This window comes from Astatotilapia calliptera, chromosome 11, assembly GCF_900246225.1.
Source record: "Astatotilapia calliptera chromosome 11, fAstCal1.2, whole genome shotgun sequence".
NCBI classification, from domain to species: Eukaryota; Metazoa; Chordata; class Actinopteri; order Cichliformes; family Cichlidae; genus Astatotilapia; species Astatotilapia calliptera.
In genome coordinates this window covers 10,209,207-10,229,543 of record NC_039312.1, presented here as the reverse complement: position 1 = coordinate 10,229,543, position 20,337 = coordinate 10,209,207, and the positions used below count along the sequence as shown (strand labels likewise).

The following is a 20,337-nucleotide window of genomic DNA, read 5'->3' as shown; positions in this document are numbered from 1 at the left end:
GCAGTATTTTTGATGTATTTAGCCAAAACTGTTCCAGCCAGTATTCTGGCTTACTTTGAGCTAATTGTGTAATTGTGACACTAGGTATGCCATTTGTTTTAAGCTCAATAAGCTCCAAATTTTTATTTTTGAATCAGAGTTGCTTTGCATGATTCACGGTTCAAAATAGCTCTTGCTTAGCCTATACTGGACGCTAGCACAAACCATCAGTTCATCCGCTGTCTGACAAACGCTGCTCCAGGTCCTGTCACTTTAAACAAGCTTTCTTCTAACTGGCTGCCTCTCAGTCTGAAATGCCAGTGAGTGGTTCTGCTGGGCTTACAGACAGAGCTGTAAGTTGGAAATAAAGATATATCTATGACATCATACAGATCTAAGAGTAGAGATAATGTATAGTGTTTAACATGAGCATCCACCATTGCACCACTAGCGCAAAAGTAAGGCAGAAAATTAAAAAAGCACAATAACTCCACAATAACAACAACAACAAAATGTTCAACACGCAGCTTATACAATTCAATACTGAACTATTGCAGGTATTTTTGCAATCTTTTACAACAGGCTTAGAAAAGCATCTTTAAGCTCAGTTAGCACATCCATTCACACATCACCTAGATTTGTCATGTGTCTGCCATATGAAGTTGTCGTGTCGCGCTCTATTTCTGCTCATCCCCCTAGTGTGTAGTGGAGATCAAGCTACCTTTCCCTTCATGTATGAATGTTTGGCCTGGTCTCTATGACAAGCAGGGCAGTCATCATGTCCCTGGTGTGACAACCAGGACTAGGAAGTGAGTGTTGCTCCGTGCAACAGGGTGATAAGATAAAAAACAGCAAACTCTCTCATCGCGCTCTCTCTTGTTCTGCTCCTCTCCCTCTGATTCTCTTTCTAGGCTCTTCAGCTGTAAATCACCTGCATTTATTTATTTTTGCCGCTTTCATTCACACGTCTTCCTCACATACAAAGCCACTTCTAGCAGCCCCTGCCCCACTCCACTCTAATTCTGCGACCTTCATCGGGAGCTGGCAGGGGGCCTGGGGACTGTGGCGAGCTCAACTTTCATCGGGTTTCTCATATTGTTGTTACAGTGTGGCTTACAGCAAAAATAACACTTTGCTCCAACCGCAACCCCTCGACCGGGATATAACCCCTAAACCCAACAGAAAGAGGCCATGAATAAATCATAACAAACTGGAAAGGTAGAATACAAAAAACTAATACCACGCTGTGGCTCTCACACTGTGCTTAAATCTCAAATCTGCAATGTCGCTCCTTCAGATAAAACACTGCTATCATGGATTCTTCTTTTTTTTTCTCATAAATTTTTTAAATGCTGCTCGGCACATTACTACAAACAGCACAATGTTTAAAACAAGCTGAATGAAAACTTAAATGCAACCTTTCAACACAATGTCACTTGCGTAAATAAGTTATTATGGGGATTATCACAGGAAAACCTAAGAGATGACAGACTGAAACTAAATATATGTTAAAGATTAAAAAGTCCCGCTGAATGAACGAGTCATCGTCCAGAACAAACCGCGGGACTAACAGCTCTGTAAAAGCATGTCCAAGTCAAACAATACAACAAATACAACTCGACCCCTAATTATAACTCTTATTTAGCAGAGTGTGTGAGCAGTTGAGGGGCAGTGCAAAGATAAACAATGGTCAGCAGTCTTATGCAAGCCAGTGATTGTGCATGTGAAGGCTGTTTCACTGAGCTGTTTGTGAGGGAGGCCGACGAAGGGTACAATCAAAGTTTCAATGCTGGATAATGAACTACTGTGGTCACATCTGTGCCCTCATAATAGTGCATCGCTACGCAAAACACTTGCATGCACACTCCTGGAATTATCTTGCAAGTGTAGCACTTTGCAGCGATATATATACGAGGTCTGCAGAACTTGGGAGTGAGCCTGCGGTCATGAGACAACGTGCGCGGCTGTCTGTTTGTATGTGCAGCTGTTTCATTCGCGATCCGGTTAGAATACACCTTGAGAGATTATAAGTCCTTTATGTGTTCTTATTAAGATGCTACAGCTGTTTCTCTGTTCTGTTCACAGCTCACTGAGTCTGAATAACAACCACAGTGTTTATGTCTCCTCCTTGCTTTGTTCTTTGCACTTTTCATCTCTTGTGTGACGTCCTTTCACTCTGCCTGTCTCCATTCTCACCTCCCTCTGCAGTTTGACTGTATTTGCTTCTGACATACTTGGCATTCCCCTCTGCCTCACTACTAGTAACCCACTGTTTCTGTTTGTTTCTGTTTGGCATTACTTAGTTTAGTCTTAAATCTTGGGGTGTGGGCAAAGTTGCTGCTGAAATAAATGATGCAGGACGACAGCATCAGGTTTTTGATCCAGGCGATGTCAGCAACAGAGGACGGCCTTTCGATTGGAAGCACTCAGCATTTTGCATCTATCCAGCTTTTATAGGGCAGGAGAGCCATAGCAGAATATATAAATGAGACATCTAAAGTGCTGCAGCATTTAATTTCCCTCAATAACATTCATCAGAACATCACAGTGCACACATACTCATGCTTTTACAGTACTGTTGATCATCGGGCCAAAAGACTAGGTCAGTGCGCTTTACCATACAAAACAAAAGCTCACTCAGTCTCAGGTGCAAAGATTGATCCGAGCGTTGCCTTAGTGTATGTATTTTAAATTAAACTATGCCAGCGGCTTCATATATCCTCCCTCAGCTGGCTCTGTTTGGATCTCACTCTGCTGTGTACCCATCGTGACAAATCGCACCACTTCTCCTAATCGCCTCAGAAGTCATCTACTCAGACACCTGCATTCATTACCCCTACAGGTACTCAGTCTTGTGATTAAACTAGTATGGAGGAAGAAAAAAAAAGATGGTTTTTACTACAAAAAGATGGGTAGCTGTCATTTCTTCTAGTGGCATTAGAGGAATATATTAAGGAACTAAAACCATCCCAAAGCTATGCACAATATGTGAATCTTTCCATCAAGACCAGCTGTACTGGTCAATCTATTTCAACACATGGCACTGACCCACTGTGGCTGTGCAGACTGACTATTTAGGTATGGTCTTGATTTTCATAATGCACCCTTAACACCCAATAAACAAATATAAGATAGTATTTTCATTTTCTTCCTATTTATATGGTAATATAACTTACAGTTCTTAGTCTCAATCACTCTTGCTACCTACTTAACAGGAAAATGATAACCTTTTCAAGCATCCGACAATGTACACATAGACTCTCTTGTCCCTCCGACTGCCATAAACATCAAAACACAAACCCCTACATCTTGGCTCCTGCGACCTAAAGAGCAACACAGCTCAATAAAACCACAGGCTTAAAAACATAACCTCAGTTAAAAAAAAGTTTAAAAAAAAAATCTAAATTAAAATCTTCACAATAGTATCATTTAGTGTGCATTTTTTGAACTGGTTTGCTATGCATTCCTATTATTTATTTCTCTTGGGATAAGCTTTGATACAGCTGTATTGCATTAAAGCCATTCTGCACTAATCATGGGACGCAAACATCACAACTGACAAAGCATTGTGAGGCCTAATGAGGCTCCTGATCACGAACATTAAATAAGGAGGGAAAATAAATACATCTCTAGAGATCGGAATGAATTTTGGTAAATATCTCTTCGTGGACATTATTATTTTTTAACCACACACCCTGTCTCATCACAGGATTTTGGATAAGCATAACAAAATACATTTATAATAAACAATACTCTACCTGATAGCCTGATCAGGGTTTTTCCAGCCTGGGCGTACTGCCAGCTGTGGTTATCCAGCACTGCCATGGGTAAACTAAATCCAGCAGCAAACCATTCCAATCTATATAGTCCTACACAACATCCTATCAAAATTTACAGTGGCTATCGCCCCTACCCATTCTAGCTTTCTGATTATACCACTGTGGCATGGTGAGGAGGCAACTAAACAGCCGTGCCATATATTGGTCAACGCCCCGCCACCCACTGAGCTGCAGAAAGCCAAAGACACTGCCAGCTCCTTTTTGCCTTCACCAACTGGCTTTTCTTCACTATGTCTCCCCACATGTCACTAACCCCTCCCCAAAACAAGATTTAGTAACAAGTGCTGCTTTGCATTTAATAGTTTCTCCCCACCCTGTGTGCCTGGCTAGGGTTAAGCCAGCCAAACAGTTGTAGCTGGTGGATTTGTGAGTGAAATAGGCTTTAATAATGATTGGTTGTAATCTGCTCTCTGACTAATACTCAGAATCTGTTGCTATGAGCTTTAGCAGTGGGCCACCTCAGGGCCCTTAATGTAAATAATGTCCTTCTTGTCATCTCTTCAAGTGTATTTACATACAGTGTGTCTGCTGGGACTTGGATCTTCTTCACCTGATGCAGTTAGTCTTTAAAATTGATTGATGAAGCATGCACACACACTAATAATCAGTTTGTTCATTTGTGTGAAAAGCTTTTATATTTTAGCCCTTGCGTCATGTTAACAAACCTCAAAATAACTGAAGCAACATTGATGCATAAAGTAATTAGCTTGCTGTTTTCCTATTCTATCGGGATGAATTGTATTGATATCCATCCAAACTGTTGCATTTTCTATTTTTTTTTACAAATTATAAAGAAAGTTTAGATAAGACTGAAAAATAAGAGGCTCAAAAACACATGAACCAGCAACCAAAAGTGTGTTTAGCGTGCATCAGCATTCAAGCCACAGCAAAGACTTTATCTAGACATAAAGCATGACACTGAAATTTAGCATGTGCAGACATTTTTGACACAAAAGCCATAAAAAAGACAAGAAATGTGAATACTAACATTCACATCTTTAGTATTCTTTCAGCAGCACTTTCTGGGTGCACCTACCGACTCTGTTAGCTGCCTGATGCGGTTCCACTGTCAGCCGACCTTTCCTGTCCCTGAGAAAGCCCATGTAGTGCAACCGGAATAACACGATCAGACTAGCCATATCCAGAGTCACAGATAACAACCCGGGGTCTCATAGGAGCTTCGAAAGGCAGCGATCCTTTCGGTTTCCTCTAACTTGTGGGGAATTTATACCCTCTGAGGTGCTGAATGTGTTCTCTGAGGTTTTGAATTAAATAGTTATCTAAGCGCACAGAACCTGAGGGTTAACTGTGCTTTGTTTTGGTTTAGATCTTCAAGTATTATCTTAGAGCGTGAAAGCTCACAGCGTCTTGTCTCTATGAGCTGAAAGAGAGGTCTGTCCCTGCTGCATGTGAAAGCAAGAAGGCCAGGTCACATATATGTGACTGATCCTGTTGGAATAAATAACTGAGAGGGATTGTCACCTCTCGGTGAGGGAGTCAGTGACATGCTGACAGATGAGTGTGTGTAATAGGTCAGGCTTTTCAAGCTGTAGATATACAACAACCTAACAGCCAATAACATTACCTTCTAGACATGGACTGCGTCGCCTTTCTATAAGTATGCTAATTACAATGAAATGTGTATATGTCAGTATATTAGGTCAATATTAATTGTGCTGTTACACTTTAACAGATAACTGAATACAAAAAGTAAATTATTTGAAGACGGTTATTAGATAAGGTCTCTCATTCAGATTGTTTCCAACTGCAGTTTTTGTATTTCTTATGGATCACATTTCATGCGTTTCAAGCAGAGGGAATACAGAAAAGCAGCAGTTATGAATTTAATTGCTGCGCACGCATTTTGTGTCTGTATTAACATTTTGAATGTAATTTGTTCACTGTATCACTTTAGTTAATTAGCTCTCTTTGCCCTTTTGTTTTTATCCTGTCAGTTTCCTTTTCTTCACAACTTGGTTCATTCTTGTTCCCTCACTCGTTTGATAAGCAACGACTGTGACAAGCAGTGTGTCAAACAGGGAGGTAAATCCGTCCAGAACTCCTTTGTGCTTTAATCAAACTATCCTTATTTGGTCCTACTGGAATAATTAATGGTTGTTAAGAGGAAGTGATATATATTTGTATCTTTTATTTCATCTATTTATTCTATAGTTGTATTAACTTTAATGCAGCTTTCATATTTGAAATTTCATTCCTAGTCCTGTGTGCACCCTATTCTGTGTTTGGACTACATATTGTGTGTATTCTTGGCCCACGTGGATCACTACAATGGGAAAGCACTTTGGGTCAGCTTTGGTTATGTTTAAAAATAATAAATAATTAAAAAATAATAATTAAAAGCGACTCAAGCCCAACCAATATATCAACCAGTATTAGTTATTTCCCAATTTATCAGTATTGACATTTATAATCTCAGATAAATGACAATGTAAAAGGTAAAGAAGAGACGGGAGAAACATCCTTCAACCATCCTTCAAGGGCGTTCTGCTACGTCTTTGTTGGCAACACATCTCAAAAAGAGACCACGAACACCGCAAGCAGATGATAAATGAGAAATCCGTGAATTGTTGTGATATTAAAACAAGAATATTTTTAAACTGTCTTAATCTTAAAAAGGGCTCATAAATACGTACACTTTACAAACGTTAGGAAATACATGTGTTTGAAAGACAAAAAAAAATATCAGCGGATGTTTATCTGTCGGGCTGTAAAAGATGCATACTTGATATATCAGTCATATCTGCCATATTAGGATACTATACCAAGACTAGCCATCCAAAGCTAATTGTGATCTATGTTAATAAGTTGTCACTTAGAGTAGAATTTCATTCATAGAAATGTGTTCACCAAAAGAACTATTCGTGGTAGCTTCCTGTAGCCTTTAAACTGCGTCTCTGTGACCTCCAAACAGACTCCATGTTACATGCTACACAGCTACTGTAGCAGAGAGAGGGAGAGGGAGGGCAAAGGAGAACAGAAAGACCACAAGAGAAGCAGTCACTGGGAGAGGGACTATAAAGAAGATTGAATGTCCTTTTCAGTGCTGAGCGCCCATGTGCATCTGTCTGCTTGCAAACCCACAACAGTACACAGTACGAACTCACTGGGCAGCCAGCTGAGCCGCATCAACACATCAATGAAGCGGGGAGGAGGACGCTTTGTACAGCTCTGGATGCGCCATTCATCAGTTTCCTCTAACCAAACCACCCGATTGTCCCGCTGCACAACAAAAAACAGGCCAATAAAACACAGCAGACCAAATAACACTCGACAAGCAGGGCGCAGGAGGGAGAGAGCGAGAGGGACGAGTGGAGAGAGCTAGTGCCGCTGTGGTCTGATGTGTCACTAACTGCCTCAGAAGAAAGGGGGGCAGAAAAGAGAAAGAGGAGGAGAAAGAGAAAGATAGAAAGAAAGTGCTCGAGACAACACTGTGTCAGCTGTCCCTCATTCATCAAGACAGTTGTGGCCTGAAGCAGATGGGACTTGAAACGATGATGTCAGACGGTGGGAGAGAGAGGTGAGGAGCGGAAGAGAGAGAGAGAGAAAGAGAGAGATGGGGAAGGCACTTGTTTTTCTAAGCTCTTCCAAATCTGATGCTTGAAAATACTTTAATAGTGCAAGTGTACAAATGTGGGTTGCTAAAGTGTAGGAGAGCAAAAGTGGGCCGTCACATGATCGCCACCTACATATTTATCTGATAAAACCATGTGATCCATGCAGATCCATGTTGGTATTTGATTGATACTAGCATGATGGGATCAGTACTTTGTCCTCTAATGTCAGTATGTAGCCAACTGAATTGTATTCAATTATTTTCATTTGAAAATGTAAAAAAATCGATTTCAAACACGAACTATGAAAAATCTTTTTTGTGCTGACTGTCACATCTATTTTATTTACATCCAATATCACATTTCAACAACAGACACTTACCCTTGATTTAAAGAGACAGGTGTGTTTACATCCCAGGTTTTTAAAAACACGTGGAAAAGTGGGGGGGGTTGTGGAAAGTAAAAGTGTGTTCATTAAAATGTGCTCAGAATTTGTAAACTGATGATGATTTATCTCAATACAAAATACTGGACACGCGTAATGCACACACACAGTAGGCAATAAGTGCATTCTTGTATGGAACGGCACAGAAAGAAGAACTATCAGATCAGCCGACTCACGACCTGGGCTGACAGCAGCACTAACAGAGCAACAGCTGAGCTCTGATAATAGGATTAATTACTCCTACAAACCTCAGGGACAAAACTAACAATTAACACGTGATGAGCTTTAAAAGCTAGTCATTAGCGCGAGCACCGTGATGACGCTCGACTCTGCACCGGAGACGTCTGGCACACTTCGCTGACATAAAGCTGTGAACGTGACTCTCGGCAAAACATTTTTTAGTAAACAAGCTAAAAAAATAAATAAAGGAATGCTTAAAAGAATCCAGTAGTGGCTTACTGTCCAGTCTTTCCCTTGGTAGCTGCTTTTGGAAAGTAAAAAAACAACAGACAAAATGTGAAATGAAGTGCTGCTGAGAGCTCGCCAACTGGTAATTTCTTTCTGTAAACAGTATCTGTAATGAAAACCTCTAACAGAGCGCCGAATGATAAACAGAGAATCCGGTCCTGCAATTTGTGTCTCAACAAATCCAGCAAAACAGATAAAAACTATCATAGGCGAATCCAGCTTTTTTTTTTTTTTTGATGACGTGTGTAAGCACCTGCAGGGCTCCAGTTTGCTAAAAGCAGGATAGTTCCTGTTTACAAGCTCGGCAGTCAGAGTCTGCTCCCAGAGGAAGACACAGAAAGACACGTGTGTGCACATTACTGTTACTAATGTATATCTGTGTGCGTGTGTCAATGTAGTCCAGGGGGAGTTTGCGTGGACTGTTTATGAGCTCCTGTTGCACAGATGCATCACTTTCTCTTCTCCTGTCATCCTTCGCTCCTCTGCAGCCAACTTCCTAAGCACATCCCCTCTCTGTTACCCCTCTCCTATCGCACCGTCGCCCTTCCTTGCCTTTTTTTCCCCAATCCAAAACAGTCTCTCCCAGTCATTTCCAATCATACCCTCCCTCTCCCCATCGCCTCTAACCCTATCCCCCAGTAAGTAGATTTTCACTAGACTTGTCCTCAACAAAGACCAGTGTCCTGTTGAGTACACACACAGCAAACACGGAACTACGGGGCTACAGCAGGAGGCCCCGACCGGGTCCCATGGTTATCCAGTGTTATCACAGCCCTGAAAAACAACTGGCTTAGAAAAACAGGCGCCACCGCACTATCTTATGGAACATCTGACTTATTGTACACGCATGGATACTCAAGTGATGCACAGATTCCCCACAACAGAGTGGTCAATAGTCACCAGGAGGAGAAAAGTGACATGTTTGCTCTCTACTTCAGATAAATGATATAAAAAAACACCAAAAAACACTCTTTTGCATGAGCACAAAGCTACATTTTGCAGTGAAAAAAATACCCGCATGCAGCGAATAAGCAGCACTTACTGGTGGGAGTATATTTGCAACATGCCAATTGATTTACAACAGTGTTTCTACAGAGGGAAAAATTTCACATCAATTCAGACAGTTGAGCAGTCCCAAATCTAATCTCATCTAGATGTTTCCAGGGTTTGTTCAGGCTCCTGACTGTCTCAGTTTGTAACCATCCTCTGAGAGGAAAGGGGGGGTGAGAAAGTAAGGGTGCGAGGAGTAGGGGACGATAAGAGAAAAGACAGAAGAAGACTTCAGGATTTGTTTGTGCCTCCTCATAATTTGCTCTCTTCTAGCCATTTCATTTTTGGTCTTTTATGACTTTGGGGGCCTCAAATTCATGCTCAACTCAGAACCACATCTGCATCCAGACTCCACCCTGACTACATATAGATAGGATGCAACACACAATCATGTACATGCTTTCTGTTTTTAGCAGCGCAACTTCTCCATAGTAAACACAAACACAAACCACACCTATGAACTTAACACGGAGCAGATACACAGAATTACACGCAAATAACACATAAAATGACAGTATTACTGCGAGAGACAAAGAGAGAACGAGATGGGGAGGGACAAACACAAGTCCCTGCACTCTTTACACTCACACAGTAGGGGTCACTAGATGCATTTATCAGTTATTCATTGGTAGGAATAAACATATTTTAAAACTGAGAAGATAGCATTTATCCAATTAGTTTCTGGGAGGAAACTCCTTACCAGCAAAAAACAAAGAGATATATCACTTTTTAAGCTCCAACATCTTTTCAACATGAAAGCCATGAATTGGAATTGTTAACTGATTAGTCTTAATCCGCCTAAAGCCACTAATTACAGTGGGCAAGTTAATTATTTTATTTGCATGATTTCTTTAACATCCTGGGCCTACACTCTGGCTGGCATCTTGCTCTTTTTTCCATCTCTAAGCTGAAAGGCTTTTGTACCAAGATGCCATGATGAATAAAATATTCGCCCTTAAAGTATACATTTTAACGTGGAACGCAGCATCCTCAGGGAAAAACTGCGAGTGGCTGAGCGCTTTCGTCTTGAGCTTTAGTATTCAGCTACGGCGTTTGATTTCTGGACGTCATTCAAAAAACACATTTTCATTTAACGCTGGAAGAAAGGAATATCATCAGTCTTGGGTTCGGCAAATTACGTCGACAGTGCTGACAACTTATTACTCTGTCACAGAATACGTGCATCAGCAGCCATGTCGAGAGGGGGGAGAAAATGGAAAAAATTATTTGATTATGTGGCTTTCTGCTTTGAAAATCAGGCGTTTCTGTCTTCAGTTAGCACAGTGCGACTTAAAAACGCTTCTTCCCAAAATTTAAATGAGTAACAGGAAACCAATAAAGCAGGCATTCCCAGCATTAATGGCCCTAATATTCCCATAATCCAGCCGTATAAAACTGTATTGACAAGCAGCTTACATATTAAAAGCTTACAGGTCACTAAACCCTTTTTCTTTCCCCACTGCCAAGAAGGTCACAGCTCGCTGTCTGCTCATGTTTTGATCAATGAGTAATATGAACAGGTTATTTGATATGCCGAGCAGCTACAGGCTAACTTGTTCAGGTGCAAGCAGAAGTTTTTGGTGGCTAATATTAGCCACTGTTGGCAAACTTTGAGCATAAATCATTGGCTGATAACTTGACCACCTTGAGTACTCTTTTGTACTTGCACCCCTGGTAAACATTCACCGGTATCCTCTAAGTTGCCACTCTTTAACTAAAAACCTAAAAAAAAATTAATTTAATCACCACCGTGGACTCCAGCTGCTCGCTCAAAGTTCATATCTTCACTTTGAAGTTGGTTCAGCTCTATTACTTGTCTTTTATGTTGAGAACTGCTGGCAAAGTGATATGCTACACCTTTATAGATTTTATATATGGTCTTGCTGGTGGCCACACCCCTTTCTATGTAAACATAACCCTTTGCAAGAGGATAGGCAAGGCCTCGTGACTCACATGCATTCATTAGTTACCCAGCAGACCAAAAATAGGTGGTTGTGACACTGCTGAGAAGTAGCTCTAAGCATAGCTCAGCAGAGTTTAATAGAATCCAAACGCTGCCAATGGAAATAATGCATTTTTTTAATGGGCATTAGGCATATGTTTTGGATTAATCGGCAAAAAAACAAACATAACAATAGATGAACATTTCAAAGCCTGTACTTTTCTTTGCTGTGTTTGAAACAAGTCAGTCTAGCTTTGTTTTATCATATCATACTTACAAGCTTTTACAGACATGATCCAGATGGTCAGTCAGCTGACCAACAAAGCAAGCAGCATGCCAGCGCAGGAGGGATTCCAGCCAGAGGATAGTAGATTGTATAGCCTCTCTCATTTAAAAAAAAAAAGTTTCAAGTTTCAACAACTAAAGCCGTTACCACCTGGGTTTCTCTCCATTATAAACACTGCTCTACTGAGTGTCAACTCTTATCTTGTGTTGACTCCATATTAGTATAAACCTGCAGGGTATAAACCAATCTAATTCATGAGAAACTGTCGTTATTAGTTCTGCTGCATGTGCTTAAATGCCTGAACTGAACTGTGGAATCACTATAATAGTCCAACTGCCACATTTCTGCAGTGCAACAAACCTTTGACTACAGTATTCCAGCATGAAAATGATCCAGTTCACTGCACAGATGCAACTACTATCAACAAATCCAACACCATGCTCCCACTGCTCACTTGAATGAATGAAGAGAAATTTTAGAACAGGAAATCAGATGTTTTGTCATAAATCATAGATCAGCACTGCTCCTGCAGCAGCTCAAGCATCAAAAAGTGAAATTATGGTCCTTTTGAAAAGGATGGAGCAGGCGTTGCAATGATATTCCTCTGTCCTCGGAGCAGCCAAGCATCCTTTATATCCCTGGAATCAAGCAGCAACCAGCAAGCACACGTATACACCCCCCACCCCCTTCCTGTTCAGCCCCTCCCCCGAGATGGCTATTTCCAGCAAGCAATTGGCTGATGCGCAGGGGGAAGAGGTTGATGGCGAGTGGATGGGTGTTAAGAATGGAAACCCTGACTTCCTATGCTTCAGTGCTCTCCAGGAAAAGGCCGGCTAAGTGACAGAGGACAAGATGATAATGATGTGAGAAGTAAGAATGATATGATGGTGTGGAGGACAGGGAGGAGGCGCGGTGGGATATAAGCTGCTAAAGATGAGCTGCATCATCTAAATTCTAATGAAATACTGTCTGGAATACATCTGTATTTTATTACTATTAACATGAAGTTTTGCAGACAGTGGATTCTGATGAAAAGAGTGGACCTGACGTTAACGGTGCAGGGGGAAAAAAAGTGCAGAGGAACTCACTGCCTGAACGTCAGGCCAGATACAGTTCACAACAGATGGAACCAATTAGCAGACAGCACAGCGGTGTAAATTTCTGCATTTAACATGCGTGTTTGTATGTGTCAGGAAAAACCCGATCAGCAGCGCATGGTAATAAGGAAAACAAATATTGATAAAGCTATGAATGACCTAATCCTCAAGGGAATATTGGTCATAGTGTTGGGATGTAGCTGGAGGTGTCTGAATGTCCATAGGTTGTGGAGAGGGAGCGGTAGCTGATCCCAGCTGACAGAGTTAAAAGCAAGGTGCACCATGCACACTCTGACATCCTACAACCAATTTAGAACCACCAAATAACCTGACATGCCTCTCTTTGGACTTTAAGAGAGGGAGAATATGCACAGAAAGGCTCAAGCTGACCTAGAGGTACAAGCAGAAAAGTTCCTGGTGACAGTGATAACCACTGCACCACCCACACGATGGCTCTGAAATCCCTTAAAGCAGCGGTCCCCATGCCCCGGACCACGGACCCGTACCAGTCCGTGAGTCGTTTGGTGCCGGACCGCGAGAGTTGAGGCTTGGGTGTGAAATTTATGGTTTTCAGTGATTTTAGCGTTTTTTGTTTTGTTTTATCGTTTTTATCGTTAACTTAGTTTCCCTGGGTCTTTTCCCACGTGTTATGAATAAATCTTTTATTTTGGTACAGGTACTGGTTTTATTTTGTTGTATTTATCTGCGACACCTTAAAGGCCGGTCCGTGAAAATATTGTCGGAATAAACCAGTCCTTGGCACAAAAAATGTTGGGGACAGCTGCCTTAGAGCAACACATTCAAACATATAGGGTAACTCTAAAAGTAAATGGTCAGGTGGTAAATTTCCAGATGTAATGTGGGTTATTTTTACATGGTACCTACCTACATCATTGCCTTTCTATGATGGCAACGAGTACTGTATAAAGAAAGATTGCATAAAGAAAACAATCACATTTACTTCCTACAATTTACGTGGTTATTACGTTTTAAATTAAATCTCAGACACTATTGGACCCATTAAAACATGCACATTTTCAATCAGTTTAATCATCATCCTTTTATTCAAATAATGACAGCTTTTTTGACAGCAACTAATAACTCCAGTAAACCTGTCCAACTCTTTTTAAGAGTAGTAATACAGATATTTAAAGCTATGCTCAAAATTCATTATCAACTGACAAAAACATCTACTCTACAGTGTGCATGGATTAAATAAGAACAAGACTACATTTCACTAATAGGCTCCAGCTTAAACAAGCCAGAGTGTGGTTTGGAAAAAGAAACTTTTTGGATTCGATTGTCTTATTATTTGCAGCCATCGGAAATGCGGCACGGCCAAACAGATATCATTATGTTGATATCCTGTCACAGAAGGATGCAAGCTGTGCGCTTAAAAAAAAGAAAAGAAAGACAGCCAGTGTTCTACAGCATGATCCAATTAAGGTCGTCTGCGCAAACACATACGCACACGTACAAAAGAGGTCAGGATGCACACATCCACATGCAGAAATCCACAGAAGGTTCACAAAGACACACTGCAGAGTGCAGAGTCCAGCTGTCTCTGTGTAAGACACCACAGGGAGTCTAACTGGCTTTCCTCTCTTTTATCATATCTCACGAGTTTGTGTGTGTGTGTGTGTGTGTGTGTGTGTGTGTGTGTGTGTGTGTGTGTGTGTGTGTGTGTGTGTGTGTGTGTGTGTGTGTGTAACTGTCAGGAAGAATTTGGTCATTTTAACTCTAATAACTATGTAGCGGCACGGGAGTCAGTTAACTCTAAACCACGATATTATTGAGAGGCTGTGATTCATTACACATTCCAGTGAACACTTTGCAAAGTCCCTGTTCCATAGTAGTGCATGTATAAGGTCTACCTGCCATACTAAACAGTAAGCATGCCGTAGCTGTTACACACATAGATGTTAACCACACTATGCACACTTTTTAGGCTATAGCATAAGCTACACTGACAAATATAAAATGTTATGGCACACTGTTGAATACACAATAGATGTGAGATTAATTAGTCATCTGCTTTTACGATAGTTCAAATTAGGTTCAGAGAGCCCCTTCTTTAAACCACAATATTAAACACACACATTGTGTGCTGTGGAAGTACATCTGTGAACTTACAGACTTAACTTAGGTTACAGTATAGCTGCCTTCCATTTGTCTCCTCATGCCGCCTGTTTTATTAGAGCTTTCATGACCTTTTGTTTCACCCTTTTGGTCTGTTCTCTGCATTTAAGTTGAAGTTAATTACAAATGAAGCTAAAGCTTCATTTAGATACCAGATAGAAAAAAGAGCAAGTAAACAATCAAACAGTCAAACACACACACACTCTACACTCCAGAGTTTAGTGTTTCCAATCCTGGACTTTGCAGGGGAGAAAAAAAAGATCCAATGAACTCCAGAGAAAACCACTTCCTCTTTGCTTAGAAGTTTGTGTGTGTGTGTGTGTGTGTGTGTGTGCGTGTGTGTGTCTGAGTGAGCCTGCCTGCCCGTCTTACCCGTGGTGCACATGGTTAGCATTCAAAGCCTAGTTCAATAGGAACCACACAGTGAGCCCAGTATGGGCAGAATGGGAGACTGAGCTCACAGCTGAATTAAACTGAACAGAAACATATGGAGGAAATCAGAGGAGAGGAATGGAGGAGTGGAGGGTTGGTTTTTTTTTTCAGTCAACAAGTATAAGACTGAAAATCGCTCTCATCTAATTCACTGTTGACTGTCTGCGCTAGAAATTATTAGGCCAGAAAAAGAGATGAAAATCATCCTGACTAAACTGGCAGTTGGCTACTGTTGCAGATGATTATTTTGGAATGAGCCTCAGCATATCTGGGGAATAGTCCAACACTTTACTCTAAGCATGCTTAGTCTGTAAATCCATATGCATGCAACAGTGTTTTGGGGACACTTGTGATTTTGTGGTTAAGTGTCTTCTACAAACTCGGCTGTAAGTAATGCATTTTTTTTAATCTCCTCTTCTATGACAAATTGAAATGAATTTGTAACGCTCAATCCTGTTAATGCATAAATCAATGCATAAAAATTAAATAAAACAGAAAAGTGATCATATAAGCAAGGAAGTAAACCTCCACAGTATGTGCAGAATAAAAGCACCAATGTTTAGATGCGGGATGGATCCCTGCCCCTGTGTGGCACTGCGTGCTACCAGTGGAACAGATGAGTGCTGGCAGATCAGACAGACGAGGCAGGTTGATGTTGAAGAAAGGTTGAAGTTAGCATGAGTTTGTGGGATGCAGAAACATCACTCACCACTAAAGCAAGACCTAAAAATCTACCAATTCCCAGCATTATTTACACTTTTAAACCTAAATGATAACATAACTGATCGATCTTCTCTTTCTATGAAATGTGCAGCATCTTTCCCAATGAATGAAACAGGCTGTTATTGTTGTTCAAAAATAGCTGTATGCAGATTATGTAATATTACCTAACATGGCTCTGTTTTTTGGCTATAAGTGTGATTCTAATAATGGAATCCCTTCTCTGAACCACTGCTTGGCCTACACGATACTGCAAATATCTTCATTGAGCGACTTCATCCAGTATTTTTCTTCATTAGGATGCCATTTCATACGCCAATGCTAACATAAAACATTAGGTTTTCTCTCTATATATTTTTATTTGGAAAGATCTGCATCCATACAAAGATGTGGGAAAACCACAGCTTTTGTTATATCCTCACAACATTTTATTTTTTCATGAAAACTGCTGTACCCAGGCTCTACGGAGAAGTAAATTGTAACAATGAGGAAAGCTACAGCAGAAAGGGCTACATTGTTGCAACTTACAACATGTGGGCATCACGGGCCAATAATTCATGTGACCATCAGCTCATTATCTCACAGAGGAATGGCTACTGCTGTCTTATGTTCAAAAATATCTCCAATAGTAAGGTAGTCCACATGCACTTGCATTCTTTGCATCCAATGAAGTTGGACTAGACTGTAACACAAAGAGTTTATCAGGTGCTTGTAATACTTATGATCGGTCATAGTGATAGTGTTGATCAGTCTGCCTGCTTGACAATCCCATTTTATCTTAAACAAAATGAGTGAAGTAAAAGGAATGGACTGAGAACTAAAACAGATATTCACAAAGTTTACCTTTGTGGATTTTAATTTGCAAAAACCATCTAAACCGTCGTGATTTTGTTTGTGATAGTGTCTCATGACGATGCCGTACAAGCATGTGACGCCCGTGGCAGCAACAGATGTGCGCAGATCAACAATGGAAAATATGGAGTGTGGGAGAGAGTGCGACCATGCAGCGTTTAAAGCGTGGATGTGCTGACATTACTTTAAGTTTTATTCTGTAAAAAGTGACAAAAACATTAGCGTCCACTGTACACTCTGCGTGGGAATAAAACTTATTTCTAGGAAGCCGCCACAGGAATGTGAAATTTACAGAGAAACCTCAGGATCCTCCCACTGACATGACCGCTGCGGCACCGAGCAAACCTCCAATATCCCCACTCCTGCTAAACAGGTGAAAATACAGTGGCTTGCAAAAGTATTCGGCCCCCTTGAACTTTTCCACATTTTGTCACATTACAGCCACAAACATAAATCAATTTTAGTGGAATTCCACGTGAAAGACCAATACAAGGTGGTGTACACGTGAGAAGTGGAACGTAAATCATACATGATTCCAAACATTTTTTTACAAATAAATAACTGAAAAGTGGGACTCAGTCCCCTGAGTCAATACTTTGTAGAACCACCTTTTGCTGCAATTACAGCTGCCAGTCTTTTAGGGTCTGTCTCTACCAGCTTTGCACATCTACAGACTGAAATCTTTGCCCATTCTTCTTTGCAAAACAGCTCCAGCTCAGTCAGATTAGATGGACAGCATTAATGAACAGCAGTTTTCAGATCTTGCCACAGATTCTCGATTGGATTTAGATCTGGACTTTGACTGGGCCAGTCTAACACATGGATATGTTTTGTTTTAAACCCTGGCTTTATGTTTAGGGTCGTTGTCCTGCTGGAAGGTGAACCTCCGCCCCAGTCTCAAGTCTTTTGCTGACTCCAAAAGGTTTTCTTCCAAGATTGCCCTGTATTTGGCTCCATCCATCTTCCCATCAACTCTGACCAGCTTCCCTGTCCCTGTTGAAGAGAAGCACTCCCAGAACATGATGCTGCCACCAACATATTTGACAGTGGGGATGGTGTGTTCAGAGTGATGTGCAGTGTTAGTTTTCCGCCACACATAGCGTTTTGCATTTTAGCCAAAAAGTTCTAAAGACTAATAGTTGTCCTATGGACAGATTCCCCCACCTGAGCTGTAGATCTCTGCAGCTCGTCCAGAGTCACCATGGGCCTCTTGGCTGCATTTCTGATCAGTGCTCTCCTTGTTCGGCCTGTGAGTTTAGGTGGATGGCCTTGTCTTGGTAGGTTTATAGTTGTGCCGTACTCCTTCAATTTCTGAATGATCGCTTGAACAGCGCTCCGTGGGATGTTCAAGGCTTGGGAAATCTTTTTGTAGCCTAAGCCTGCTTTAAATTTAAATTTCAATAACTTTAACCCTGACCTGTCTGGTGTCTAAATCCAACCGAGAATCTGTGGCAAGATCTAAAAAAACTGCTGTTCACAAACGCCATCTAATCTGACTGAGCTGGAGCTGTTTTGCAAAGAAGAATGGGCAAGGATTTCAGTCTGTAGATGTGCAAAGCTGGTAGAGACAGACCCTAAAAGACTGGCAGCTGTAATTGCAGCAAAAGGTGGTTCTACAAAGTATTGACTCAGCGGACTGAGTCCCACTTTTCAGTTATTTATTTGTAAAAAAAAGGTTGGAATCATGTATGATTTACGTTCCACTTCTCACGTGTACACCACCTTGTGTTGGTCTTTCACGTGGAATTCCACTAAAATTGATTTATGTTTGTGGCTGTAATGTGACAAAATGTGGAAAAGTTCAAGGGGGCCGAACACTTTTGCAAGCCACTGTAGATTTAAGAGCGGCAGGACTTAGTGCTGCTGAATCTTTGATTTTATTGATCTTTTGCTGTGTTTTACTTGCATCTATTTGAAAGAGTGAGTGTAAACCCAAAACATTATTTTATTTTATATGCTGCAATATGCAGAAAATGGGTTTAAATGTTAAAGAATTTCTTCAAGTCAAAGACTGTTGAATGTAATTTAATTTTTTGCTTAATGCAATGTGTATAAAATTAAAAGATTAAAAACTCATAATACAATTTTTAAAAAGAGGCTTTCCATTTGATTCAATTTAATATGACGGATTATGCATAAAAAATAGAATTGGGCTGAAAGGTCTATTGTGTTATTACGTATTCAGGTCGTGTATCGTGTTTTTAAAAAGTAACTAAGTAACTAATTACTTTAGAAAATAAGTAATCAGTAACGTAACGGGATTACTTTTTTGGCAAAGTAATCAGTAATTAATTACTAATTACTGTTTTCAAGTAACTTGACCAACGCTGATATACACACACGGGCTTAAACAATTCTTAACCCTCTTGCACTTTCTAACAGGGCTGCAGACATATTCAGGTAAAGGGTAAAAGCTTGTATTCTTCATTAACATTCACAATACATGTTTAAAATGCACCACATCAGCACAAAAGCTTTTCCACAAGGACACCTACAATTTCATGTTACAGTGTAATAGATTGCTACAGGCAATTTGCTAACCTGACACTTAATTCAACAGCAAGATGATTTTCTTCACAGTAATTGAGAATGAACAATGAACAATCAGCCATAAGCGGCCAATACAATCTGATTACCTTTGATTCGCCGTGAGCGGCTCAATTTCTTAATTTCTGCCCGATTTTCACAGAAACACAAAGACACCAAAGCAGCTCTAATTTTTTTCGTGTCAGCTTCAGGAATGAAGTTCAAAGTTCACAGGATTTAGCTGGTTTGTTCCAATCATTTTCACATTAACACCCATTCAGATTCTAGCAACAGGGAATAATAGCCCAAACGGTCAATTGAAAAGCAGTCTTCTTTTCATCCCTGGATGACCCAGTTGGAAAACATCAGGTCAAAACTGTGTCTCACAATCGACTAACAATGACACTCTTAATTCTGTAAAACCCCACATGATATGCTTTTTTTTAATTCACTCTTAGCATGACAACACAAATGCACTTTCTGTCACTCTGTGTCAGCTTTTCTGGCACGGATTACACCAATCCCTTTAATTTAAATCAGACTCTCTGTGGAAACAGTCCAAACACTTTTGGTGTTTTAGTCCAATACCGATTAAACGGAATGAACCGGGGCCAGGGAGTCAGGCCCACATTTATATGGTATAATCTATGACCTAAGTGCATACACTAATATGGGCCATTTAACTGACCTGCTTATACTGCAAAACAAATCACCCTGGCAAGTGTGACTTGATATATTTTTAGTATGTGTGTCCTGGGGGTATTGGGCTGAGAAGCAACAAGGTCATGGTTGCTATCTGATGCACAGAGGAATATGAGTGTAATGGGATTGGACACAGAGAGCTTTGATGGAAGACAACATTTTATTTAAAGTGGACATAGTATATGGTGTCAGCCATGTTTTGGGGGTTTCAACACTGCCTCTCTTCTACCCACACAAATACATATACTATAAAACTATGCTGTCCCAGCCATGCTAAACTGGAGAGCA

General features: G+C 40.6%; 1 protein-coding gene across 8 annotated transcripts in view; it reads right to left on the bottom strand.

Moving 5' to 3' along the window:
* triob (trio Rho guanine nucleotide exchange factor b) overlaps positions 1-20,337 on the bottom strand; it is a 114,138-nt gene that overhangs the window by 78,758 nt on the left and 15,043 nt on the right. The window contains exon 1 of one of the 8 annotated variants that reach the window (XM_026185032.1): positions 4,855-5,653. The exons of 6 other annotated variants lie outside the window; for them this stretch is intronic. In XM_026185032.1, the coding sequence (XP_026040817.1) occupies positions 4,855-4,957 (103 nt within the window). In that variant the 5' untranslated portion in view covers positions 4,958-5,653. Of the gene's footprint in view, positions 1-3,737; positions 4,589-4,854; positions 5,654-20,337 lie in introns of those variants that run through there. One more of the 8 variants, XM_026185035.1, reaches the window with a different exon arrangement.